We start from the raw sequence: 26,976 nt of genomic DNA, 5'->3' as shown, positions 1-26,976 counted from the left end.
TCATTACATTCAAATTAATTACAAATACAAATCCCTCAACATCCTAGTAGCAATCAATGGAAGGAAACAAGCCTGCCAGTTCTGCGCTGCAACCTCGCACTGGACCAATCAATGCCCAGCATCAAATGCACACCTAACAGCATCACAGGATCCAGATACAACTGCACAGCTGCCATCAACAGAAACTCCTACGCCGGTAAACCCACAAGTCACACCAATTGCGACTGCGCAGATCTCAACTCAGCACCCTTCAACAAATATCCCTGTGCAGCAACAACCAACAGGACCTCCTAAATCTACGAACATGCAAGCCACCCCCACTACGACTGCACCGATCTCACCCAAAACTCAATTCAGGAAACCAACTAGTCCAGCCAAACCGCCAAGCAAGCCAATAACCCCTAGTACGAGCACAGCGAAAACACCAACCGTTAAACCATCTGCATCAACAACTCTCAAATCGAACTCTCCTCTACCATCCTCGCTCTACCCAGTCAATTTTACGTTTACTTTGAAACCAACTCTCGAACATAACAAGCCCAGCACAGATACAGATATGCCCGAATATACAAGTCCAAAAAGGAAAAAGGAAGACAGCCCCACAGACACAAAATAAACAGCAAAAAATAAAAAAAAACTACAAAATCAGTATTCGACGACAAAAAGTGCAGATTTTACACCCAGCGATGCAAATCAGTTGAGGAAGCTAAAATACACGAACGCCATGAACACGGGAACTTCTTACTTTGTGAAATTTGTATTGACAAGATTCCGCACACAGATTGGACTTGGTACCTAGACATATACGGGCACTATATAAATAAACCGGTAGTGATCTCCCCTAAACTTTCTCGAATATTCTTATATAAAACAACAGGGGATGGTAACTGGGGATATAGTTATGATTTTTAATCCATTTTAAATACTTAAACTTTTAAAAATAGAATAGAATCTCATAAAAAAAACATTGCGCACCAAGCAAACGCCGAATAAAAACGCGTATAATAGTGCGCAATATTATTAGTACTTTAAAAATTTACATTAGTTTTTTGAGAAATCGGAAGTAGCGTAAATTACTACTTCCAGTCAACGGAAATTACTCAAAATTTAACAGAAGGTAGAGAATTAGATCTTTTACTTACATGTGAAATTTCATTTATCTATCTGAAATAGTACTCAAGTTATAGGCTTTTGAAAAATTCAAAGTAGGAAAAGTACCACTTCCGGTTATCGGAAATCGCTCAAAAGTTGATACGGATCTACGATTTTGATAAAATACTTATATATGAAATTTCATCAACCTAGCTGTAACGGTACTCAAGTTATCGTGTTTACACACGGACAGACAGACAGACAGACAGACACACACACACACAGACATACGGACAAGATTGCAAAATTATGTTTTTCCGTATCAGTGAGGTGTAAAACGTCGAGATTTGTAAAAATCTCGATTTTTTTTTTTGCACGATTACAATACTTTCTCTATACTACGTATATACGAGAAAGTAAAAACCATCCTGAAGTAACGATGTACTCCTGTCACTCTTGCAACCTATGCCTCCCTTTAGAAAGTATAAAGGCTCACACGGAAAGCCACCACCCGCCACCCAAATAATACGCTTCGAATGAACAGTGTTTTAATTATAGCAAACTTAGACGTCTTGTATAAGAAATATAAAAAAATGTATGACATGTTTAAAATATGATCTCGGAATATTGTATGCAATGCCATGTATGTATACTATGTATATTTTAAACATGCAACCCACGTTTTAACCCAATGTTCTTAGTTGTTTTTATTTTGCTAAGATATTAAATCACTTTTGACAGTTATGTAGTCGATACCAAATCACTAAAAATCAAATTCAATCACATGCCAAAAAATTAGGACAATAAAGTTGTTTAAATTGTTAATAACTAAAAGAGTGTTAGTAGGCACATAATTTTAGACAAATTACAAAATCAACAAAACAAGTTGGTGGGGTGAAGTGAAGGGTAACTGTGCATTTAAATCTATGGCTACGGGCTGCTATACCCTAAGGAAAGGGTCACCAAGTTCAAGTACTACGTCACTGAGAAGGTTTGTGTTTATAGAGCGTCCACGTATTCAGCATGCGCCTGTCCTACTGAAACTATATCTTCCTTTCTTGACAGCGTTTTTAAACACAGAGTTGAAGCACTACCATCGTACCTCAAAGATACCAACCATGCTATTCTAAATTTAGAATCTCTCAAATTTACTAGCAATAAACCGAGATTAATTTTCTTATTAGACGTGGTGTCGTTGTACACCTCGATACCCCACAAAGATAGTCTACTAACTATTAAACACTTCTTCAAGGTGAACCCCATCCCTTTATTGACAGTAATACCATACTTAGATTAACCAAGTTAGTTCTCAACCTCAACTCGTTCGAGTTCGATGGGCATTTATTTTACCAAATAAGTGGGGTAGCTATGGGAACTAAAATGGGTCCCAGTTATGCGTGTCTCTTCATGGGTTACCTGGAGGGTCAAATCCATGAAAAATACACTGGCAGAACTCCAGGTTTTTATCGGCGGTACATTGATGATGGGTTATATATCACAGAGATAGCAGAAGAAGAACTGAAAGATTTCTTATCATTCTGCAACAACTACCACCCAAACATTAAATTTACCTCTTAAATTTCAGGCAGTTCTGTTAACTTCCTGGATATGACAATATCGCTTAACACAACCAACGTTGGGACGACCGTATTCTACAAACCAACTGACTCACACTCATATCTGTTGTACTCTTCGTCACCCCCCCCCCCCCCGGCCTGCAAAAATCCGATACCATTCTCACAATTATTAAGATTGCGACGTATTTGTCAAGATGATGACGACTTTTGGAACAAGGCCCATTAGCTATTACAGTTCTTCCGACTGCGGTCATACCCGGAGCATATACTCCAGTCAGCACTACACCGCATAAGAACTGTTCACCACCAAGCCCCCCTTCAACAATTTCCAAAACAAAAGTCAGATAGAACTAAACTCATCTTACCCTACCATCCTCATTCGGTTTTGGCTAAAAATATCACTATAAAAAAAATATTCTATCCTCATGTCAGACCCCCATTTAGGCCATTTATTTCAACAGAATCCTTTAGTTGTGTAAAGAAGTAGGGAACGCAATCTTAGAGACCTTTTAGTTCGCAGCCGCCTGCCACCCACTACTCCTTGTCCCCGTAAATGCAATACCTGTCATTTCATCCTTCAGGTTGAATCACTCCAGCTGCAGAAGGGAACCCTCAAAATTAAAAATCACTTCAACTGTGAGTCCCGTAACGTAGTTACGTCCTCCAGTGCAGGCGATGCAACATCTTTTATATTGGACAAACGGGGAAACGATTGTCTGACTTGGTTAGCCAACACCTGCGTTCAATCAACAATGAAGACGGTCATCCTGTGGCCAAACACTTTAACAAGAGTGGGCATGACATAAAAAGTGACTTTTGTGTAACCGCCGTTCGGTTTTGATGCCTGGAAGAAACTCTGCCCTAACCCCACCACTAAACGGTGTCCAAGCGTCCCTCACAAGCGTCTCCTCTTTTGGATATCGTGGCTAGCAGACAAGACGTGTTTTCACTGTCGAGCTAAGTCAAACAAGTTAATTAAAAAGTCTAGTGACAATTTAAGCGCAATTTCCTTATGTTATCCATAACAATTTTAAATCGTCATCACGTTCAATAGATGCGTCATCACGTTCCATGGCTGCGCCATCACGTTCAGTAGGCGCGCAATGGTTTTTAGTCATATAACTATATTGCTATATAGTACTGTAGTGTATTATGTATAATGTAAGTTTAAAATTTTTTTTGTGACCGAACAAAAGGATATTTTTGAAAACTTTCTTCGGCAATATTGTTCTAAATTATGATAGGAATCGATTGGTAAATGTTTCAAGTCGCTAAGTGGTCTGATTGCCGAGATATGGGCAAAAAACTGCATTTTTTCGAGGTTTTTTGGCTTTTCTAGGAAATCCAGGAAGGAATTCCGGAATTTTTTTGGCCCACTATCATCCTCGTAACTTGCTAAACATAATTGCTTTGGAACTAGTCCTCGATATTGCTTCGTTGAGGAGGAGATACGACTTAAAGCTGCGAACACACATCCATCCATCCATCCATCCAGAAATGACGGGTTAATAAACGCAATTCTCCAGAATGAAAATTGCGCTAAAAATGTGTTACTGTTTGTCTTTATTTGTCTAACCTGTAACCACACTGTTGTGTGCTGACGAAGACCTTGGGCCGAAACGTCCATAGTACTTGTAACTGTCTTTAACTTGTGAGGTAACTAACACTATCTGTTTTATTACTAAATGTATTAACCTCACTGCAGTTACCTTTTGTTTTTAACTTACTAATATCAACCGTGGTCTCAGTTATAGCAATAAACAACGTCGGTATTCGACCATTTAGTTTTCCCCAAGGGGTCATCCATAAATGACGTCACGCTTTTAAAACGATTTTTACCTCCCCCTCCCCTCCGTCACACGTCGTCACAAAAAGCCAGACCCCCCTAAAATGACGTCACACCTCAACCTACAACCCCCCCCCTCAAAATTGCTGTTGAATTTTTTTAAAACATCGATATTTTTTCCAAAATCTTGTCTAAACTATTACAATTTATTAAAACAGTTATCTAAAACGCGAAATAAAGTCTAAAATTCGTTTTAAAACATTGCTTTTTAATAATTGCAAAAATGTGACGTCGCAACATCTGAACCCCCCCCCCCTCCCCTCATCACACATCGTCACAAAATTACATACCCCCCTCCCCCCTACGAGTGTGACGTCATTTATGGATGACCCCCAATTGAATTCAGCAACAGTTATTTAAGTTCACAAAGTTTACAAACGAATTCAGATAACAACGACAGTGCTTCAAGCGCGGGGCCTGGGGCGACCGCCCCGTTTGCCATCCCCTAACGCCGGCTCTGATCATACAGCATAGAAAAACAAAATTCCTGTAAAATATACAAAATAGTATCCCACCTTTCTTTATACGACTTCTTTGATTGGTCACAAATTAAAACTTTAGGCGATGGCTAGGCCTACCTAGTAGGCTAGGGTTAGGCCATTTGCCTATTTGGTTTACAGTTTAGACCATAGAAAAGATAATACTTTAAAAATAGTTATAAAGAAATTAAAACTGTGGGTTTATGTTTCATATTGAGCATCGTTTAATTTATATTACTTTAAAATAACTTTTAATGACACTTAAATAAAAACTAGCACTACTACAGTACATTCCGTAGGATTTATTAATATTTTGGCTTAGTCTAATTTTGAAAACAAAATCTGGCTCTGATTTTCATTCCAACAAGAGCAAATAAAAACGCATTGCGGAATATTCAAAGAAGACTCTTTAGACTCAATAGATCTAGAATCTAGATTCAGTATCTAGAATCTACAATCTAAATCTAGATCTAGAATCTAGATAATTACAGACCATAGGCCTACACAAAATAAATAGAACAGTAAGTAGAGCTACCGACTTATCTATTCTAAATAGTAAATACTTAAATAAATAGTAAATACTAATAGTCTGGGAATAGAATTTAATAGAAGATCAACATCATCAACATGGAGTAGACGCTAGATCTTAGTAGATCTAGAATCTAGATTTAGTAGTACTAGAATCTAGTACAGTAGTAGTCTAGTAGAATCTAGTACAGTAGTAGTCTAGTAGATTCTAGATCTAGTAGTCTAAGTCTAGTACTTCCATTTTGTCCTGTTCCTGGCTGTTGATTTTGCAGCCTCCCAAGACATCCATGCTTTCTTCAGGTCTTTAAGACTTTAAGTCACTTTAGAAGACTCAGTCTCCAGTCTCCAGAACTGTCTTGGGCGCCCTCTCTTTCCTGGGGTTGCTAGATCTAGATCTAGTAGGCCTACGAGTAACTAGATCTAGTAATAAGTAAACTATTACTACTGATGTGCCAGGCAAGTCAGATTCAAGGGTAATCTATCGTTTTAGGTACGTAAAATCGCCCGCGACTAGTAATGTGAAAAACAGGTGACTCCTTACATTTTAATAATTATTTCACATTTTGAGGAGGATTTATGTTTTGAAAAATACAAAAATGTTTCCTTGTTTCATTTATGTACCTGTTTCTAACCAATTGAATTAAAACTTTTCAGTAATAAATGAACACCAGCGATGTTTCCAACAGATGCAACCATGCTCATTTACTATAGCAGCCATCTTGTTAAAGTTTTATTTTTATAGACTTGTAGCGCAAGATTCAGGCGGAAGTCACTCTATTTTACAAATGGCTGCTGTTTATATAGCAAATCTTGCTTGCTTGCAGACACTGCTGTTTAAAGTTAATTTCGGGCCTATATTGATATATTTAGCCATTGATTTAGGTTTATTATTCATTTATCTATAATATTTGACACAAACATATCACAATATACTTCTATTACAGCCTTGACAATGAGGTAACGTTTTCGTACATTAATAGCCGCGGGCGATTTTACGTACCCAAAACGATAGATTACCGATTCAAGTGTGCCTTTCAGTTTCACTGAGTTGAGTGTGCCCCACCCAGCGCCACTCTCTATTTAATTTACACTTTACACTATCATACTAGAATAACAGATCTATGATTAAATACTATCATGAGCTCCTGCCTTTCTCCATAGGTATTATTAATATTAAGCATTTCGTCCTGCCACCACATAAAACAAAGTATACTTTAGTATACAGTTACAAAACATTGCTGCTTTATTTTTTTCACAGGTTCTTAAAAAGAAAGTCAAAGTGGATTTCATAGGGCAACTATGAGTTTCCACAGAAATCATACTAAGAATCAAGATGCTGCAAACATGCATGAGGTAAAAGAGATGTTGACCAAGGAATGCCTGCTGGATGGCTTTCTGGCACTGTATGAAGAGTGTACACATGACAATCTTTTAAAAATAAAAAGTGTCTCCTCCTTTATACACAAGTGTAAGATGTTTTACAACTTTAAAAAAAAAATGTATTGACTAAAATGATTAATAGCAATTTTTAAATACATTTTTTTATTTTAATTTTAAACCAAATCATTGCAAAATTATACTTTTTATTTAGTCAAAAATACTGTGTACCAGTCAAAAAAGCATAGAATGAAAGCCTCAGACTTTGAGGTTAAAGCTGTAATAGGAAGAGGACACTTTGGAGAAGTACGCGTTGTCAGGGAGAAAGCAACAGATGCTATTTATGCCATGAAGGTTCTTCGAAAAACTGATTTGCTTGCACAACCAGAGGTAATGTTAAGTTTTCAATATTTCACACTGCAACGTTTCACTGCGTGATTACAAAAAAGTTAATCAGTCAAATTATAAATAAAATTATCTATTTGTTTTTCTATTTTTGATAAGATTTCTTGTTATGAAGAGGAAAGAGATATAATGGGTAATAGCGCTAGCCCTTGGATTACTGAGTTACATTTTGCCTTTCAAGACTCCTGTAACCTGTATCTTGTCATGGATTTTCATGCTGGGGGAGACCTATTATCCTTGTTATCTAGGTGAGTACAAATCTCTTAAGAAAAGTGGCAGTTTCTTAATTTGGGCAGATTTCTGTATTTTCCATAATTTTTACTTTCTCATTTAGTAAGTAAAGAGAAAGTATTGTAATCGTGCAAAAAATCAAAATCAAGATTTTTCTCAAATCTCGACGTTTTACACCTCCCTGGTTTGGAAAAATATGGTTTTGCAATTTTGTCTGTATGTATGTGTATGTGTGTCTGTGAACATGAGTACTGTTACAGCTGGGTTGATGAAATTTTATATATAAGTATTATATCAAATTTATAGTTCTGTGTCAACTTTTCAGCAATTTCCATTAACCGGAGTGGAACTTATTCTACTTTTGGTTTTTCAGAAGCTCATAATTTGAGTACTATTTCAGATAGACAAATTCCACATATAAGTAAAAGATCTAATCTTCTGCCTTCTGTCACGTGCGTGCCATTCTAGCTACCGGTATTTTAACTCCCATCCTGTATTTAAAATTTATCCAAATCTCTCTGCTTCTATTTTATTTCGCAACTTAAAATTAATATTGAAACCTTTGCAAATGTGACTGAGGACTAGACCAACCTGCCCCTCCTTTTAGCAACTGTGGCTCTTGTGACCTCATCATGCTTGTATGGGAAAAAATAAAAATAGCTAATGTTTCTGCTATGACGTATGCTATTCCAAAAGCATAACAACGATATGGCTTGGCTATCTAAATGGTTAATTTTGGTAAATAAATATCTGACCCTTTCTAATTTCAGCTAATCTGGTTGATTTCATTTTCCATCGTATGAACTAAAACTTTCAAATTATTATTTATCTAAATCTTTACAGTTTAAGACTTAATTTAATATTAATAGCTACGATGGAATTGTTTTCATTATTTTCATATTAATTTGGTACAGATTTGTGAAATATTAACTTCTTTTATTAAAGACAATTGCTATAATAAGCTATACCTTAGTGCAATGCTGTTCCAGTGATTCAATACTATTATACAATAGAGCTGTAGCAAGTGTATTAATACTGGTCCAAAATATTCTCCTGTTTTTTCCACGTTTTCTTTAACTTGCTTTCTCTGTTTGTTTATTTGTTTATTTGTTTGTCTTTCCAATCAAATCTTGCGATCGAAATTTCTGGCACTTCCCAGTTAGCTAGCGCGCTGAAATTTTCAGGGAAGCTTTCTTTTGGATGACAATTGAATATTCAATTGTTATTATTACTAAATTGATCAATGGAAACATTTTATTGAGCATTTTAGACCGCTATATAATCTATATATATAATTCTCCTCTGCGAGCCATTAGAAAAAAAACGAGCGACGCGTACCTCGCGCGCAGTGAAGCGAACGATCCCACGTCGCCACAGGCTTAGGGGCAGATAATTTAGTTTGATCCGAGTTTAAACTTACACGAGGTAGGCCAGTTTGGGGGAGGCGATATGGTCGAGTGGTTGGGCACACGATTGCTATCCCACTCGACACGGGTTCAAATCTATGTGTTCTAGTCAGTAACGTATTCACACAACGTGTTTTTTACGAGTTGTCTTTTTACGAATTGTCTTTTTACGAGTTGTCTTCGTTTACCCAAAAAAAGTGAAAAGATAAAATCGATAGCAAGATTTTAATGCAAACAAACAAAGACTAAAAAGTAGAAAATAATAATCATTAAAAAAGTTTAAAAAAACCCACGTTTTCTGATTGAACTAAAAAGTAGAAAATAAACGCTATACATCACAATAATGCAAGCGATCACTCTACTATAAGCGATCAAAAACGTGGGGCGCCGTGATTTTCTTACAGTTTCTAATACTGTTGACTCTCTACAAGCTCCCTAATAAAAGTCAATAGTATTATCTAATCAATAGTAATATAACTTTTACTTCGGCGCCCCACGTTTTTGATCGCTTATAGTAGAGTGATCGCTTGCATTATTGTGATGTATAGCGTTTATTTTCTACTTTTTAGTTCAATCAGAAAACGTGGGTTTTTTAAAACTTTTTTAATGATTATTATTGTATGATCTAGTCACACATAAAAATATATTAACTTGTACTTTAACTATTTTTTTCTCATTCTGTTTTAAATTTCTGTATTAAACCAGGCATGATGACATTTTTGAAGAAGATATGGCAAAATTTTATTTAGCAGAAACTGCAATTGCCATTAACAGTTTACATGAAATGGGCTATTTACATAGGTAAAAAATTTGAACTATTTAACCTTACAATCAGACTAGTTTTACTACAATGCTAATGCCATGTAGTTTTACCAGATGTTTGTTTGTCTCAGGCACAGAGGTCTAAAGCATATGAGTTTGTTAATCTGATTATTTGTCAGATGGTTTGTGTGACTGTAGCTTGTTAATGTGATTATTTGTCCGGGGTTATGTCTCTATTTTCACATGATAATTTTTCTCCTATTTACAGAGACATCAAGCCTGAAAATATCCTTTTGGATTGTACTGGACATGTTAAGCTGGCAGATTTTGGCTCAGCTGCTAAACTTAATTCAGAAAAAAAAGTATGTCATTAACATCTGAATAGGCACGTTTATTTTGTTTAGTTTTCTATCCAAATGTTAATAGTACCTTTGTTTTCCCATGTTTTTTTCTACTATAGGTCACAGCACATATGCCAGTTGGTACACCAGACTATGTAGCGCCAGAGTTGCTCAATTCTATGAGCAAAGCTCGGCAAAGATTGACGTATGGACCTGAGGTGGACTGGTGGTCTCTTGGTGTCTGTGCCTATGAAATGCTCTTTGGCGCAACTCCATTTAGTAATGAACATGGTTCAATGGTTTCAACCTACGCCAACATAATGGATTTTAAGGTCAATATGAGCTCAAATATTAATCTACAAATGTTATTCTGTTAAAATTTAAAAAATAAAGGCCACCTATTATTACAGAACAGCCTAAGATTTCCCACTGAAAGTGATGTGTCAGAGGATGGTAAAGATTTGGTTAAAAAGCTCCTCACTGACTCCCATTCTCGCCTGACATGGACAGAGATTAAAGCTCACCCTTTTTTTAAAGGTGTCAACTGGGATACAATCAGAGAAGGTTAGCTTGTCAGTCTTAGAACTTGTGGTATAAACAAGACAACTGGGATACAATCAGAGAAGGTTAGCTTGTCAGTCTTAGAACTTGTGGTATAAACAAGACAACTGGGATACAATAAGAGAAGGTTAGCTTATCAGTCTTAGAACTTGTGGTATAAACAAGACAACTGGGATACAATCGGAAGTTTAGCTTGTCAGTCTTAGAACTGTATAAAATTTGACATATAACATATATATTTTTTCTTTTAATATATTGGGGATGCAGGGTTCCACTGACTAGTCTATTGCAGGGGCATCGGATACAGCCCCTGGTTAGGTTAAATCATCATGTGTGTCCCAATTGTAAGGTGCTCTTTAAAACAAATGTAGGAGCCATAGTGCTCATAGGGGAGCCAAGGGAGCTGGAAGTAATGCCTGATTCAATTTATTGAACGATTTTAGTAGCCCATCGTGTCCAAAGTGTATCACACTTTTTAAAATGAACAAGTTTGGTCTTCACTAGACCTAAGAAAGTAAAAACTACCCCAGTCGCTTCTCTTTAAAATCAAATCGGCTTCTTTTTATAAAAAAAAAATGGAAAGATACTGCGCCGATCTAAAAAATTTTTTTATTGGGTATTACCAAAATAAAAGGAAAATTTATTTGAAGGACTATTTTATGTATGTAACAGAACTGTGCTGTTTTTACCATTTTACTCAACTTTACTGACTCTTTTTACCACCTTGCCCGCCTCTTCAAGACCTACATCACGAAAACATAGGGTTTTAGATTTCTGTTGTGGCTGTTAATAATTAAAGCCCTGAATAACTACAGTGAGTAAGTCAACCCTGTAGATAAGTGTCATTGAGTTTTTTTCCCCATCAAATTCTGAAATTCGCTACAATTTGTTTAACTCTGCCTTATAATACTAACTATACTACCCGTTATCATTAGATAACTGTGGGTTTTGGGGGTCATCCATAAATGACATCACGTCTGTCACTTACCATCACAAAATAACCAGACTTCACATTCAAAAAGGCGTCACACCTCAGACGTTTTTGTCTTTTAAAAACACTGAGTTCGTCTGAGCATGGGTCTGACTACATAATCTTTTCATATGCTGAGGTCACAAAAAACAGGTCAACTCTACTTCACCTGCCCAGTGTCCTCCCAACTCAGACATGTTTTTGTCTGTGAAAACACAGATTTTGGCTGAGCGTGACCACACTATCTCTTCATATGCTGTCGCCACAGGTGAACTTTACACCTACCCAACACTACTTCACCTGCCCAGTGTTCCGCCAAGTCTCAGACAACATGTTTTATCTTTAAAAAAAAATAATTCCAGCCGAGCATGGCTCTGACCACACTATCCACGTTATATACTGAGGACAAAGAAACAGGTGAACTCTACTTCACCTGCCCTGTATCCCGCTAAGTTCCAATAGGCAAAGGCAACATTATCATTCACAACTAAAAACAAAAAAAAAATTAAAAAAAAAAAAAACAATACCGACATGTCTAGAACCCATGCCACCCGCATTGTAACCCAATGTGCTAACCTCTTAGCTATCTAGGCTCGTACGCAGAAGTTAATAACTTTATATATTTTACTTCTAAGCAGCGTAAGAATCTTAACATATTTCTGTACATCTAGAGAAATGTATTGTATAATAAAATAAAAAGAACTGTTAAAACATTGATAATAGTGTTGAAACGTAATAAAATAGAAAATGGACGTATTGTTAAAGTTATAGCCGACAGAAAATTAGTTTCAGAACGCGTTAAACATCTGAATCGGCAACTAAATCTTGGATTGAAACCGCCATTTATTGTACTAAAAAGTAAACAAATCCTGTGACTGTGACATTAATATTCCCACAAAGTAAAGTCAATGTCTTAAACTTAAAAATTAATGTGGTTAATCTACCTATGAATAAATCAATAAATTAATTAACGTCTTTAATTTAAATAAATGTGTGATTAACAGTTTGTCTGAAAACAAAAATTGTTCTCTACCTACATACTATTTTACAGCTCTCCACATAGAGCAGATTCTCTCCAGTAGTCAATCAGACAAACAAAAAAAAACAAATAAATATTCAAATATGTAAACAAACTTGAGTAGTATAGAGACAGGTGGATTTATCAACCTCAGGCCTCCATCATTTTGTATTTTACTTACCTAGGCGAAGCTGTGTATGTTCCATCCATCCATGGATTAGATGACACTTCCCATTTTGATGAGGTGGAAACAGTCAAACGCCAGCCAGATATTGAAGCATTTATTCAGCCCAAAGATTTTTCTGGCAGAGATCTTCCGTTTGTTGGTTTTACATTCTCTAAAGACTCCCCTCAAGACAGTAACAACAGCCATGCTGTATCAGAGCAGACTTCCATTAGCTCATCAAACACTAGATTGCTGCAGAAACTGGAAGAAAAAAATCAAGAACTGGAAAAACTACGTGCCATACTACATAAACAGCACATAAGCCCAAATGATTTAGAAACACGTGCTGTTTCTCTGATGGAAAATTTGAGTGCCATGAATGATGAAATCCGTGTTCTGGGTAAGTGATTTCTGTCTTGAAACTTAGTCTACTACGGTTAAGGATATAAAACATGTTTCTGATTGAGTTCAATATTGTTTGATTAGAGGATGAACTATTAGAAGTTAGACTGGAAGAGATGCAAGCTGAAATCATCATGTTGGAATCAGGACATGAAAAGCTGAAAGCTCAACTGAGGGAAAAGGAATCTCAATTACTGAAGACCCAGACTAGCCTGCAAGATGTAAACAACCAGCTGCAGGTATGAGATTTTCTCTCCTCAATATTTCACTCATTCTACTAAGACATCAGTTGTTCCACCAGTGGTATACTGACTTTTTGTGACTCATGCACAGACAACCCCTTATACATGTTTCTATTTTCCACATGATCACGTATTGGTTCATCTGACTTCAGCAAGTATATACTCAGGTTATTAATCTCGTAACAATAAACTTGCATGTGACCTTATGTATTGAATAGTTGATTTACTATTAGTATTCATAGGGAAATGGAAAGGAAAATGTATGTACTTATAAAGAGGAAATAGCTTTACATTAATGTTAGATTTGAAATGTCTTCAAAAGTAATGTAAAATAAACTAGTTGAAATACCTTAATAAATTATGTGAAATAAACTAGTTGAAAACCCTTCTAGAGAAATGTAAAATTGGGAAATATTTGTGTTTAGTCTCAGCAGTTTAAACTTGAGAGAGAAAGACGAAAATCCCGAGAAGGTCAGCATAAAGATTTAGTGTTACTGGAGCTGAGAAATGAGACCTGGGAGAGTCTACTAGCAGACAAGCAGGCAAGCATTGATGAGCTGACAGCCAAGCTTCATGAGCTGGAAGAACTTGTAGAAGCTTATGAAGACAGTCAAGAGAAACAAGCCACACAAGTCCAAGAGCTACAGCAGAAGATGAATACATCATTGCATGACTTGTCCACGTACACTGTGTCTGATGTCAACTTGTCTGGAGACTCCACTCAAGCCAAGGTATGGGAGTCAACTTGTGCCAGACCTTATGTGCCCTCTCTCCACGTCCATTATCAGCTTGACAGGTGCCATGGTACATAGAATTAAAAAGCCATTTAAAAAGTTATTAGCAGGTGTGTGTGGTTATGTATGACTCAAGCTTTCAATCTTATGTTTGTGTGTGTGTGGTTATGTATAACTGAAGCTTTCAATCTTATGTTTGTGTGTGTGTGGTTATGTATAACTGAAGCTTTCAATCTTATGTTTGTAGGTGGAACTAGACAACCTTCACCATGCTCTGTGTCCCTCAAAGAAAAAATTAACTCTCCATGTGACTCTAAAGTCTGGTCGCTGTTCCTTTTTGGATAATAAAACTCTGAACAAGTTGCAGGTAGATATCTCCTCACTGAAATGATAATTTTTATTGCCTTACTATAGAAAAAAACACAGGACAGCAGTTTAAATTGACCTAACCAGCCCTCACATGTGCAGAGTTGTAACTTTTCCGCTTTTTTCCACACATTTGTTTTTTTTTTCATCTTATAAACTGTGAGTGCTGGAAAAATAAAACTGAAATTTTCCGCTGATAAAAAATCAATATTTTGGCAGACTTTTTGAAAAACATCAGAAATATTTTCAGTCGATCCATTTTTCCCACTTTTGCTACCCATATTTCAATAGTTGCATCTTCTTCTCCTGCTTTATGACTATTTCGCTGGTTTACAGAAGAACGTTGTTCACTCGGTACCTAGCCTGCGTCATTTGGGGATGGGTAATAGTCTACAGCGTGTAAACTTACATTGGCCGTGTGAATGTTAATTGAAAGAGCGATCACACAAACACTACCTCTCAATTTTACCCACTATTTTTCATTTCATAAAGTATGTCAGAAGTTGCAGACAGTCCTGAAAAAAAATATTGGAGAGGTGGGTGGGGCTGTAGACTTAAGTTTTTGAAGTCATATTTTGTTGTGGTTCTTTATAGGATTATCTCAAGAAGAATGTAACTTTTCCATTCTTACAAACTCTGCATTTTCCAAAAAAAATAAAAACGGCAGAAAGCTTTTGTGCTGACTTAGACTCTTTGTTTCTCTTTCTATTTTGTAGTGACTAAAATAAACAGTGAATTGATTTGAAAGACTATGAAGTATGAAACAGAAATGTGCAGAGAAATGCACCGTTTTTATTATATAACTTTAACGTCACCCACTTTTCATGGTTGTGCTGATCTTGAGGCCTACGACACAAGCCTGCGCTAGCACATTGTACAAGCGCTTTTATTTTAAGTATCTAATTTTAACCTGGTTATTTTGTGTTTGTTACTAAATAAAAAAAAAAAACACACTAGATATACGTCTTAATATTTTGACATAAAATACTGATATAGGCCTACTATGATGTGGTTACATGATTGATCAGGGCCTAGATCTTATGGTCTTTAAATTTAGGTAAAAAAGTTAAATTTGATTTTGCTGCCTTCATTGCACCCCCGTACAAAATTTGCTCTTTTTCCCCTAGGTCAGTTACTTCTCTGCATGTGTTTAACCGCTTGTGTGACAGTCTGTTTTGATGAACCCAGTGTTATCTCACTGAATGTCTATGATGTACATTTTAATTCTTGTCATAGATTTGCTTGATATGTCTTTCCACCTGAAAAATTGTGAAAATTCCTTCACTAGCTTGGGCTTGTCTGCATAGTATTTCTGTTTTGGGAAATAAAATTTGATTTTTTAGGTGGTTAGTTTCATTTCTGCTATCCTTAATACTATGGAAGATGTGCAGAAATAATTTATTCCAAAAAGTAATTTTTCAGATGCTTCAAAAAATGGTGGATAAATATGCAGACAAGGCTAAAGAATGGCGAGATAAAGAAGAGGAACTGATATTAAAAATATCAAGTTTAGAATCTGATAACAATATTTTAAAACAAAAAGAAGGGATGGGTAGAAAAATGAAAGACAGCCTCATGGAAAAGGTAAACTATTGTCTTCTACATCTATCTTTTTTAAGATTTTAAAACAAGTTACAAACATTTTTGTATTTAAAATATCTTTTTAAAATTGTAGGTCAGCAGCTATCAACAAGAGGTGGAGACACAAAAGAGCATAATAAAAGATTTACAAGGAACCATGCGAAGCTATTTAAACAAAAGTCTATCTGTTACTGAAACTGAAAGCAAACTCAAGGTATTTCTGACAATACAAGCGTGTATTCAAGGTATCTTTCCTCATGTATGTACTGTAATCAACATTTTCTTTCAGGAGACCCAACAAAGTAAACTCAATTTGGAGTCTGAGTTAATGTCCTTAAAGGAAGAAGCTGAACGCAGCAGACATTCAGCATTACAGAAAGCCAGGCAGATGGAGGATGCTATTCACAAGCTTGAAGAGCAAAGAGCTCTGGCTCAAGATTACAAGTAACATTTTTCATAAAAAACACATTTACCTGCTATGCTAATGTTTTCCCGAGTAATTTATTTTGTCAGTGGTTTCCCAAGTAATATATCTTATCAGTAGTTTCCCAATTTATAAAGGTTTTTCGCTCTGTAATATTAGAATGATACTGAGCTGCTTGATTTATGGTTACCATGGTAATGAAATAATACCAAGCTTAGTTGATTTTTATTTATAAAGTTAAGCTATTTCAATATGTACATCATCAGTTTTCATCAAGCAGAAGCTATAGCAACCAAAATTGTTCAATTCAGAGAGAATATTAACTAGAACAGACAACAGCCAATTACTGTCTTTTAACCATGTTATATAACAAAATCTAACAAGCAACATATCTTGTTAGATAATCAATGAGAAGCATGAATTTACAAAATAACAGACTCTGCATGTTGGTAGCCATTTAATAGTAAATAGCATTTCTAGGCGAGCCAGTTTAAATGATAGCTGAACTTGGGATCAAATTAATGGGCAATAAATGTTTTTAACTTCTGGAGTCTTTCAACCAACAATAAAGTAACATCTCAAGCAACCCCCTAAATAATATTTTCTCAGGAATATGACCATGGTTTTTCCAGAGATAGGGTACAGAGTGGTCTAGCGGTAGAGAGCTGGACTGCTAACCTGTAAATCCTGAGTTCAAATCCGGGTTCAAGTCAGTAGACCGTCCCCGAGTCCACCCAACTCTGATGGGTACCTAACTCAGGTTAGGGAAAGTAAAGGAGGCTGGGCATAGTGCTGACCACACTTTCTCTTCATATGCCAAGGTCACAGAAACAAGTGAACTCTACTTAACTTGCCCCATAGACCATCAGGTTTGAAAGGGAACTTTACTTAGTTTACTTTACTTTTCCAGAGATGCATCCCAAAAAATATTTAAACCTTCCCCTTTGAGGAAAATTTTCAAAAAAATATTTTGAATAAACAGATAACTTGTATTTCAATTGAGTATAAATTTAGTTGCTCCAGTAGCAGAATTCTTCAGCCTCTTTACCAAAACAAAACATGTTGATTTCTTTATTATCACTCCATTCAAATTGATGATTGGATGTCCGCATTTCTTTTCAATTGGACAATTACACTAGGTTTGTCAATAATAGATACAAATTTAATCCAGGTCAAGATTCAGATTTTACAGAATTTGTGAAGTAAATTTTTGAAAAAAGTAATCTAAAGCGTTGCCGCTCTATAATGAAAAGTAGATCTAAATCGCCTGACCCTCAGTGTAGCAATGGGTCGGCGTGGTCGAGTCGGTAAAGCTCATGGTTGCTAAACAGAAAAGTCTCGAGTTCGAACCCTCGGGCAGATGAGGCTCGTTAGCTGGGGACAGCTACTCTTCTAGGAGAGACAACTCCAAAATTAAACAACTGCTGCCTTGTAGTTCGTTCTTGGTTGGACAAAGGCTATGGAAGCAAATCCAAAAAGAAAAGCAGGCTGAAATCGGAGTCAATGGCCTCAATGGCGCAAAACCAGTTGGCACGTAACGCTTAATTGTGTTGGAGGCGTGGTCGAGTCGGCAAAAAGCTCATGGTTGATAAATTCGAACAAAGTCTCGAGTTCAAACCCACTGGCAGATAAATCTCGATCGCCTTCAACATTAATAATTAAGAACGAAGAAGAAGAAGAAAGAAGTGTAGCAATGGACAGTGGGTAATGTGAACTCATCATGACCCCAGGTACATATTTTATACTGCTTGTTTGGGAGAGAAATAGAGCAGCATTCACTCTCAAATGGCTATGTTCCTGCTATGTGAGAACTCACAACCCCTGGACCATGTGAGAAAATTTTTCATACCAACAAATTTTAATAAAGCTATGCACAAAGCATGAATGACAATGTGGCTTGGCTACTTATAAAAATGGTTAATTTTGGTTTTCTCATGGTAGCCTACATAAACATGTAAACTGCCAATATGCAGTATTTAGATGTAGGCTAGAGACCTGCTATATAGAACTATTGGCCTTTTAAACTCTATTCTTAGACCTTTATCCACCTGCATAATGTAAGGCTTAGACCAAGTAGCATCCATGAGTTACATTCCTTTTTTTGGTTCCTAAATCCTCTATTTGCGTAAGACTTTCTACTCTTGGTTGTGAGGGGTAGGCATATCTACTGGTACAGTAATATTTTCTACTTTTGGTTGTGAGGGGTATATCTGGTACAGTAATATTTCTACTTTTGGTTGTGAAGTGTATATCTGGTACAGTAATATTTTCTACTTTTGGTTGTGAGGGGTAGGCATATCTGGTACAGTAATATTTCTACTTTTGGTTGTGAGGGGTCTGCATATCAGTAATATTTTCTACTTTTGGTTGTGTAGGGTAGGCATATGGGGTACAGTAATATTTTCTACTTTTGGTTGCAATGTACTACATTAATCTTTTGAAATGTATTACTTGTATAAAAACTGAAAATAATTTAGATTTTTTGTTAAAAACTTGCTCTTTCTATAAATCTAACGGCATTATTTTCTATTATTGAAGAAAACGCTATGACTGTCAGGTGGAGGTAACTGAAGCCAAAGTTGCTTCTCTAGAGGATGAGTTGACCAAAGTCACTTGTGATAGACAGCGACTAGAGAGGAGAGAGACAACACTGGCAGCCCAGGTCAGTCATGTGTCCGGCACTTGTATCATATGTCTGGCAGGCAGGGCTGGTACTTGTATCATATGTCTGGCAGGCAGGGCTGGTACTTGTATCATATGTCTGGCAGGCAGGGCTGGTACTTGTATCATATGTCTGGCAGGCAGGGCTGGTACTTGTATCATATGTCTGGCAGGCAGGGCTGGTACTTGTATCATATGTCTGGCAGGCAGGGCTGGTACTTGTATCATGTCTGGCAGGCAGGGCTGGTTCTTGTATCATATGTTTGATACTGTGTGTTGGTATGTTGATAAAAAAATTGAATCTTTACATCCTCTTGTGACAAGTTTGTTCACTGTTTCAGAAGTTTTTACCACGTTTTCTTTAACTTGCTTTCTCTGTGTGTTTATTTATTTATTTGTTTGTCTTTCCAATCCAATCTTGCGATCGAAATTTCTGGCACTTCCCAGTTAGCTAGCGCGCTGAAATTTTCAGGGAAGCTTTCTTTTGGATGACCATTGAATATTCAATTGTTATTATTACTAAATTGATCAATGGAAACATTTTATTGAGCATTTTAGACCGCTATATAATCTATATATATAATTCTCCTCTGCTAGCCATTACAAAAAAAAACCAGCGACGCGTACCTCGCGCGCAGTGAAGCGAACGATCACATGTCGCCACAGGCTTAGGGGCAGAGAATTTAGCTTGAACCGAGTTTAAACTTACAGGAGGTAGGCCAGTTTGGGGGAGACGATATGGTCGAGTGGTTGGGCACACGATTGCTATCCCACTCGACACGGGTTCAAATCTATGTGTTCTAGTCAGTAACGTATTCAAACAACGTGTTTTTTACGAGTTGTCTTTTTACGAGTTGTCTTTTTACGAGTTGTCTTTTTACGAGTTGTCTTCGTTTACCCAAAAAAAGTGAAAAGATAAAATCGATAGCAAGATTTTAATGCAAACAAACAGACAAAGACTAAAAAGTAGAAAATAATAATCATTAAAAAAGTTTTTAAAAACCCACGTTTTCTGATTGAACTAAAAAGTAGAAAATAAATGCTATAGGCCCTACATCACAATAATGCAAGCGATCACTCTACTATAAGCGAGCAAAAACGTGGGGCGCCGTGATTTTCTTACAGTTTCTAATACTGTTGACTCTCTACAAGCTCCCTAATAAAAGTCAATAGTATTATCTAATCAATAGTAATATAACTTTTACTTCGGCGCCCCACGTTTTTGATCGCTTATAGTAGAGTGATCGCTTGCATTATTGTGATGTAGGGCCTATAGCATTTATTTTCTACTTTTTAGTTCAATCAGAAAACGTGGGTTTTTAAAAACTTTTTTAATGATTATTATTTGTATTAGAAAATTGAAACTTGGCTTAAAAAACAAAACTTGTAGAAATAGCAAAACAGCAAAATAAACTAAGCAAATTTAGCTAATTAATGGACTGATTTTAAATTTGAACCATGTGATGTGTTCCCAGAATCAAGATATATAATACTGTGTGCATAATATACTACAATCATAACAAATTTGAAAATCTCATAGCACTATTACATTTGTGTGGCTGTAGGTTGAGACTCTTACATTTGTGTGGCTGTAGGTTGAGACTCTTACATTTGTGTGGCTGTAGGTTGAGACTCTTACATTTGTGTGGCTGTAGGTTGAGACTCTTACATTTGTGTGGCTGTAGGTTGAGACTCTTACATTTGTGTGGCTGTAGGTTGAGACTCTTACATTTGTGTGGCTGTAGGTTGAGACTCTTACATTTGTGTGGCTGTAGGTTGAGACTCTTACATTTGTGTGGCTGTAGGTTGAGACTCTTACATTTGTGTGGCTGTAGGTTGAGACTCTTACATTTGTGTGGCTGTAGGTTGAGACTCTTACATTTGTGTGGCTGTAGGTTGAGACTCTTACATTTGTGTGGCTGTAGGTTGAGACTCTTACATTTGTGTGGCTGTAGGTTGAGACTTACATTTGTGTGGCTGTAGGTTGAGACTCTTACATTTGTGTGGCTGTAGGTTGAGACTCTTACATTTGTGTGGCTGTAGGTTGAGACTCTTACATTTGTGTGGCTGTAGGTTGAGACTCTTACATTTGTGTGGCTGTAGGTTGAGACTCTTACATTTGTGTGGCTGTAGGTTGAGACTTTTACATTTGTGTGGCTGTAGGTTGAGACTCTTACATTTGTGTGGCTGTAGGTTGAGACTCTTACATTTGTGTGGCTGTAGGTTGAGACTCTTACATTTGTGTGGCTGTAGGTTGAGACTCTTACATTTGTGTGGCTGTAGGTTGAGACTCTCACACAATTGTTGGATGACAGAAGTCTAGAGATGGAGAAGCTGGAGAGGAGAAATGCTGACATCCAAGTCCATCTCCAGCAGCTGCAGCAGAGGAACACTGATCTACAGGTTCACAAATGTCTTTTGTTAGATGATCCAATCATGCACTTTTTACTTGTATTGTTTCATTCATTTAAGCATGTTTAACCCATGAAATGATACAAATCATTTTGAAGAAAAGGAGTGTATGTCTAACCCTAGGTTCAAATAGAAAGCCTTCAGAAAAGTTCTGTAAAGATTGAAGACCAGAAAGAATCCAAGGCTGAGCTGAATTTCCAAATAAGTCACCTACGTCAGCAAAATAGTGATTTGGAAAGACGCCTAACTAGTGCTATTAGGGAAAAACAGAATTTAGAGGATAAGATATCCCTTACAGAGAGAGAAAAGGAGAGGCTTGTTGGAAGAATTGAAAGACTTGAGGCACTAGAGAAAGATAAACGTCAGCTAGAATCTAAACTTGAAAAAATGGCAACTTTAGAAAGAGAAAAAAGGCGATTGGAGGTTAAGGTAGGTTGAAGTGCTTCACATTTGCTCGTCTAACAAATTGGTTCTTATTCATTCAAACCCCAATTATTTTCTTATTTTAGCTGGAACGTTTGTCTTGTTTGGAAAAAGACAAGCTAAACCTGGAAGAAAAAGTTGAGAAACTTGAGTTAGAGAATAGACGTGAGAAAGTGAGAGTGGCAGCTCTCACAGCTGACAAGCAGGAGCTGGAGACTAAGCTAAAGCAGCTTGAAGACCTGAAAACTGTTGACACCACTCAAGAGATGGCTCAGCTCAAAGTCAAGGCTGCACTCTTGGAGATGAGTGAGAAAGAAAAGGCAAGAATTGAGAAAGAGCTTGCGACCCTCAGGCTAGCACTTGAGACATCAGAAAAAAACAAAGAAGTAGAAAAGTCATTGATAGTTCAGTTGAAGGCAGAAAAAGTAGTAGCAGAAAGAGAAAAAGGAAAAATAGAAAAAGAGAAAATTGCGTTGGAAAAAGAAAAGGAAGCTGTGCAGAGAGAAAAGTTAGCCATGGAGGGGCAGTTAAATCAACTGGTTAAAGAGAAAGAAATTTCTGATGAACACTTGGCCAAGTTGAATAAAGAAATAAATAGGCTAGAATCAAGCCTTGGGAGGCTGGAGACAAGTGCTGGAGCTGAGAGGGAGGTGAACAAGTTGAGTCTAGAGATCAATCGACTCAAAAGTATCATTGACAGGATGGAGAAACAGAGAGGAGGGCAGACTAGAACTAGTGGGGAAACTAGGTGCAACCTCGTTGAGAAACTACAAAAAGAAAATGCTGAGCTGCGCAAGCAAAATGAATCACTGGAAAAACAGGTTGCCTGTGCAGACTCTCAGAAAATTGTAAATAAAAGAACCTCCTTGGCTATGTTGCAGGCCAGTGGATGGAAGAAAACACAAGAGCTGGCAGACAAGGTAATAAGTATTTGGTTTTGTTCTTAGACAGTGGTGCTTAATTTGGGTTGTTGGAACCCTAGAAGTTTGCTATGTCAGTCTCTGGGGTTGGGCAGAGGTCAAGACACGCCCCACTCATATCATTGCCATCAGATTTTTAGGTGAGCCAAGTCTCTGCCATCCACATTCAACCCTACACACCTCCCATCCCCCCCCCCCCCTTCACAATGCACCCGCTGTCAGTTGACCAGTTGCATCTCTTGTCCCTCTGTACCACATACTTTGTCAACAAACCTGGCCTTGGGCAATACTGCGCTAAACAAACACGCAGGTCCCACCTACACACCTTTTCATACACATCACCACAATATTTTAATCTCTTCAAATTATGACAGTGGTTGGTGGAATATATAGGCCAACAATACAGTATATCAGGGTTCTCCAAACTACGGCCCGCGGGCCGCATCCGGCCCGCGAAGTCCTCGCATCCGGCCCGCGGAGATCTTTTTGTCCAAGGGAAAAATCGTTTGTTGGTGATGGCTTAGGAATTTTGCCCAGAAAAATCAAAGACATGCCTGGAAGAAACTGGCCCCCGAACTGAAATTTGATAGTTAATGCGGCCCTCGGACTGAAAAGTTTGGAGACCCCTGCAGTATATGAAAGAAAGATTAACAATTCTAGAATTCAGTTTAGCACCGGCTAAAATAAGATAACACATTAAGTTGCATGGAGATGGAAAATACAAAAAACAAGATGGTTTAATGATGAATTTAAGGTGAAGCTGTGCATTTCTGAATTAGTGTCTGAAATGCATCAAAAGTCACACTGATTTGCAGTAACTAAAAGTATGTTTTTGTTTGAAAATAATATTTAAACGCTTAGAACTCACCGATGTTGAAGCACGGTTCATTTAGTGCACCAGTAAAATATATAGGCTACCTATATTTTGAATTGAAAATTTGAGAAAAAATTTGCTATTAAGAAGTGTTGAATGATTGCTCATATGAAGCTAGTGGTGTTGGGTACTTCCAATAAAGTTAAGAACCACCATTCTAAGATAAGGTCTTGCCAGGGTTTTTTTATAATGCATTTACTCACAATTTTAACTCAGACCTTATCAGTATCACACTTAAACAAAACCTTGCAACTGGCTAAAAAATTTCCTTCAATCTAAAACAAAGAAATAAAATGCTGATTAAAGATCAATAAAAAAAACATAAGTGGTCTTTATAGCCAGCTGAAATTGAAAAAATAATTTGGTCCTTGTTTTGTATCAGCTTGTTTGGCTACCAGCCTGCATGTATGGAGTTGAGATGTTTATTTAGACTGAAGCTTGTTTTGTATCAGCTTGTTTGGCTACCAGCCTGCATGTATGGAGTTGAGATGTTTATTTAGACTGTAGCTTGTTTTGTATCAGCTTGTTTGGCTACCAGCCTGCATGTATGGAGTTGAGATGTTTATTTAGACTGTAGCTTGTTTTGTATCAGCTTGTTTGGCTACCAGCCTGCATGTATGGAGTTAAGATGTTTATTTAGACTGTAGGATGTCCCTGAGTCCATTCAGCCTTGATGTGTAAATGTCTCTGGTTGTGTAAAGAAAGGTGGCTGGGCATAGTGCTGACCACAACTTCCCTTCTGTGTAAATGTCTCTGGTTAGGTAAAGAAAGGTGGCTGGGCATAGTGCTGACCACAACTTCCCTTCTGTGTAAATGTCTCTGGTTAGGTAAAGAAAGGTGGCTGGGCATAGTGCTGACCACAACTTCCCTTCTGTGTAAATGTCTCTGGTTGGGTAAAGAAAGGTGGCTGGGCATAGTGCTGACCACAACTTCCTTTCATGTGGCGAGGTTAAGAAAAATTAATTCCACATCATCTATCCAATGGACCGCTGGGTCTTGTATCACATAGACACAAACATACTCAAAAAATACTCGTACCCTAAAAATTGCCATTTTGCTCCAAACTAGGAGAAAGTGTTTGAAGATTTGAAGGTGAAAGGTCTGGAGCAACAGCTAGTAGTCATGAGGTCTGACTTGACTGAGAAGGAAAAACTCATTGAAGAACTGAGGGCAAATCTTGATCTTCAGACAGCTAATGTTGCAGATCTACGCAATGAGGTAAATCTTTTGTCTAACATTAGCAGGCTGACATTGATGTTTACTTAGTTTTGTCTAAAGCTATCAGGCTGACATTGATTGATGTTTACTTGGTTTTGTCTAAAGCTATCAGGCTGACATTGATTGATGTTTACTTGGTTTTGTCTAAAGCTATCAGGCTGACATTGATGTTTACTTAGTTTTGTCTAAAGCTATCAGGCTGACATTGATTGATGTTTACTTGGTTTTGTCTAAAGCTATCAGGCTGACATTGATTGATGTTTACTTGGTTTTGTCTAAAGCTATCAGGCTGACATTGATTGATGTTTACTTGGTTTTGTCTAAAGCTATCAGGCTGACATTGATGTTTACTTGGTTTTGTCTAAAGCTATCAGGCTGACATTGATGTTTACTCTTTAAATATCCTGGCAGATTGAGGACATGATGACAAGTGAAAATGACCTTGTAGCTCAGCTAGAAAAGGAAGCTCTAAGCAATAAAACTCTGACAGAGGAAAATGAAAAATTGTCAGCCAAAGTTAAGGTTAGTGTCAAAAGTTAATCAGCTAGTAGACCAGGGGTTCCCAACCTTTTTTTACTCTAAAGCACATTCTAAAATATTGGTAGGGTGACGAGCACCACCTATTTTAAATCAACAAACTCCTTCCATAACATGTCATTTTCCCATAATTTATTTTCTTATAGTCATAATGTATTAATAAATAATAAACAAAAATGTTTCAATAATTCTCTTCTTGGAGACGCTAGAAAACAAACTGTAAGCGCGCTCCCCACCCCTACATGGTCTGGTGAGCTTTGGTTCACACTAAATGTTTACAATTGTAGAGCCGGATTTAGTGACGGCTATTAGGGGCAGATAATTTAGTTTGAAACTGTTTTAAACTTAGGGGAGGTAACTAAGAGGAGGCTGCTTTCACGAGGGGGGGTGTAGGGGTTGGGGGAAAGGAAGGTGGGGGTAGTATCATCCTTAACGACCTACTGATAGTGTTTTAAAGCAAATATTTTCAGTGGCAGCATTGGCACTGTTGAATTCACAAATTATGAATTACCGAAAAGTAGAAAATAAAACAACTAAATAGCTGTGTATGATATGCTGCGGGTCGGCTCGTTTAAAATAATGTTTATGAAAAAAATTCTGTCTCTCTCAAATAGTGAGAGGCGGGCACATACGAATCGTTCAGCGGGTGCCATGGCGCCCGCGTGCGGGCACAGGGTTGGGAACCCCAGCTCTAGACATTACATGGCACACTTCTGGGCCAACCCAGAACCACTCTGTTTCTTGGATGTTTAAAACATGGCACACTTCTGGGATGGCAACTCAGGATATAGACATGATTTTTAATCAATTTTTAAATACTTAAACTTTTTAAAATAGAACAGAATCTCATATAAAAAAAGATTGCGCACAAAGTGAACAGCAAACATTGTGTATAATAATGCTGAATATTAGAACTTTATAAATTCATAAGCGTTTTTTGAGAATTCAGAAATGTACTATTTCCAGTCAACGGAAATTACTCAAAATTTGATTGAAGGCAGAGAGTTAGATCTTGTACTTTTATGTGAAATTTCTTTTATCTATCTGAAACAGTAATCAAGTTATAGGCTTTTGAAAAAACCAAAAGTTGAATAAATTCCACTTCCGGTTACCAGAAATCGCTGAAAATTTGTTATAGAGCTACAAATTTGATTAAATGGTTATATATGAAATTTCATCAATCTATCTGTAGCGTTACTTAAGTTATCGTGTTCACAGACATATACACACACACACACACACACAGATATATGGACAAATTTGAAAAACTATGATTTTTACAAGCTTTTATTTAACTCACTTCCTCTGTCGTCAGTCTGTCTAGACGGAAACGCAGGAGTGAAAATTCGGACAGTTCTACTTGACCGATACGATTCACAGTTGGCACGTGGGTCAAGACATGAAGACAATGCAATCTGAAACT

The 26,976-nt window shown here is 37.1% G+C and overlaps 1 protein-coding gene across 6 annotated transcripts in view; it reads left to right on the top strand.

Moving 5' to 3' along the window:
* LOC131954532 (citron rho-interacting kinase) overlaps positions 1-26,976 on the top strand; it is a 130,799-nt gene that overhangs the window by 64,128 nt on the left and 39,695 nt on the right. For 3 of the 6 annotated variants that reach the window (XM_059318291.1, XM_059318289.1, XM_059318288.1), the window contains exons 1-20: positions 5,359-5,515; positions 6,781-6,990; positions 7,114-7,289; positions 7,404-7,552; positions 9,647-9,742; positions 9,972-10,065; positions 10,164-10,376; positions 10,455-10,608; positions 12,779-13,159; positions 13,246-13,400; positions 13,829-14,134; positions 14,385-14,504; positions 15,926-16,087; positions 16,179-16,528; positions 19,047-19,170; positions 21,453-21,572; positions 21,705-22,010; positions 22,091-22,924; positions 24,867-25,016; positions 25,428-25,538. In XM_059318291.1, coding sequence (XP_059174274.1) covers positions 6,822-6,990; positions 7,114-7,289; positions 7,404-7,552; positions 9,647-9,742; positions 9,972-10,065; positions 10,164-10,376; positions 10,455-10,608; positions 12,779-13,159; positions 13,246-13,400; positions 13,829-14,134; positions 14,385-14,504; positions 15,926-16,087; positions 16,179-16,528; positions 19,047-19,170; positions 21,453-21,572; positions 21,705-22,010; positions 22,091-22,924; positions 24,867-25,016; positions 25,428-25,538 — 4,170 coding nt within the window. In that variant the 5' untranslated portion in view covers positions 5,359-5,515; positions 6,781-6,821. Of the gene's footprint in view, positions 1-5,358; positions 5,516-6,780; positions 6,991-7,113; positions 7,290-7,403; positions 7,553-9,646; positions 9,743-9,971; positions 10,066-10,163; positions 10,377-10,454; positions 10,609-12,778; positions 13,160-13,245; positions 13,401-13,828; positions 14,135-14,384; positions 14,505-15,925; positions 16,088-16,178; positions 16,529-19,046; positions 19,171-21,452; positions 21,573-21,704; positions 22,011-22,090; positions 22,925-24,866; positions 25,017-25,427; positions 25,539-26,976 lie in introns of those variants that run through there. The other 3 variants (XM_059318290.1, XM_059318293.1, XM_059318292.1) reach the window with 3 other exon arrangements.

This window comes from Physella acuta, unplaced genomic scaffold, assembly GCF_028476545.2.
Source record: "Physella acuta isolate Inbredline_101_S28 unplaced genomic scaffold, ASM2847654v3 ptg001009l, whole genome shotgun sequence".
Classification (NCBI taxonomy): domain Eukaryota; kingdom Metazoa; phylum Mollusca; class Gastropoda; family Physidae; genus Physella; species Physella acuta.
Note: the sequence above shows the minus strand (reverse complement) of the source record. Positions and strands in the feature narration are given on the sequence as shown.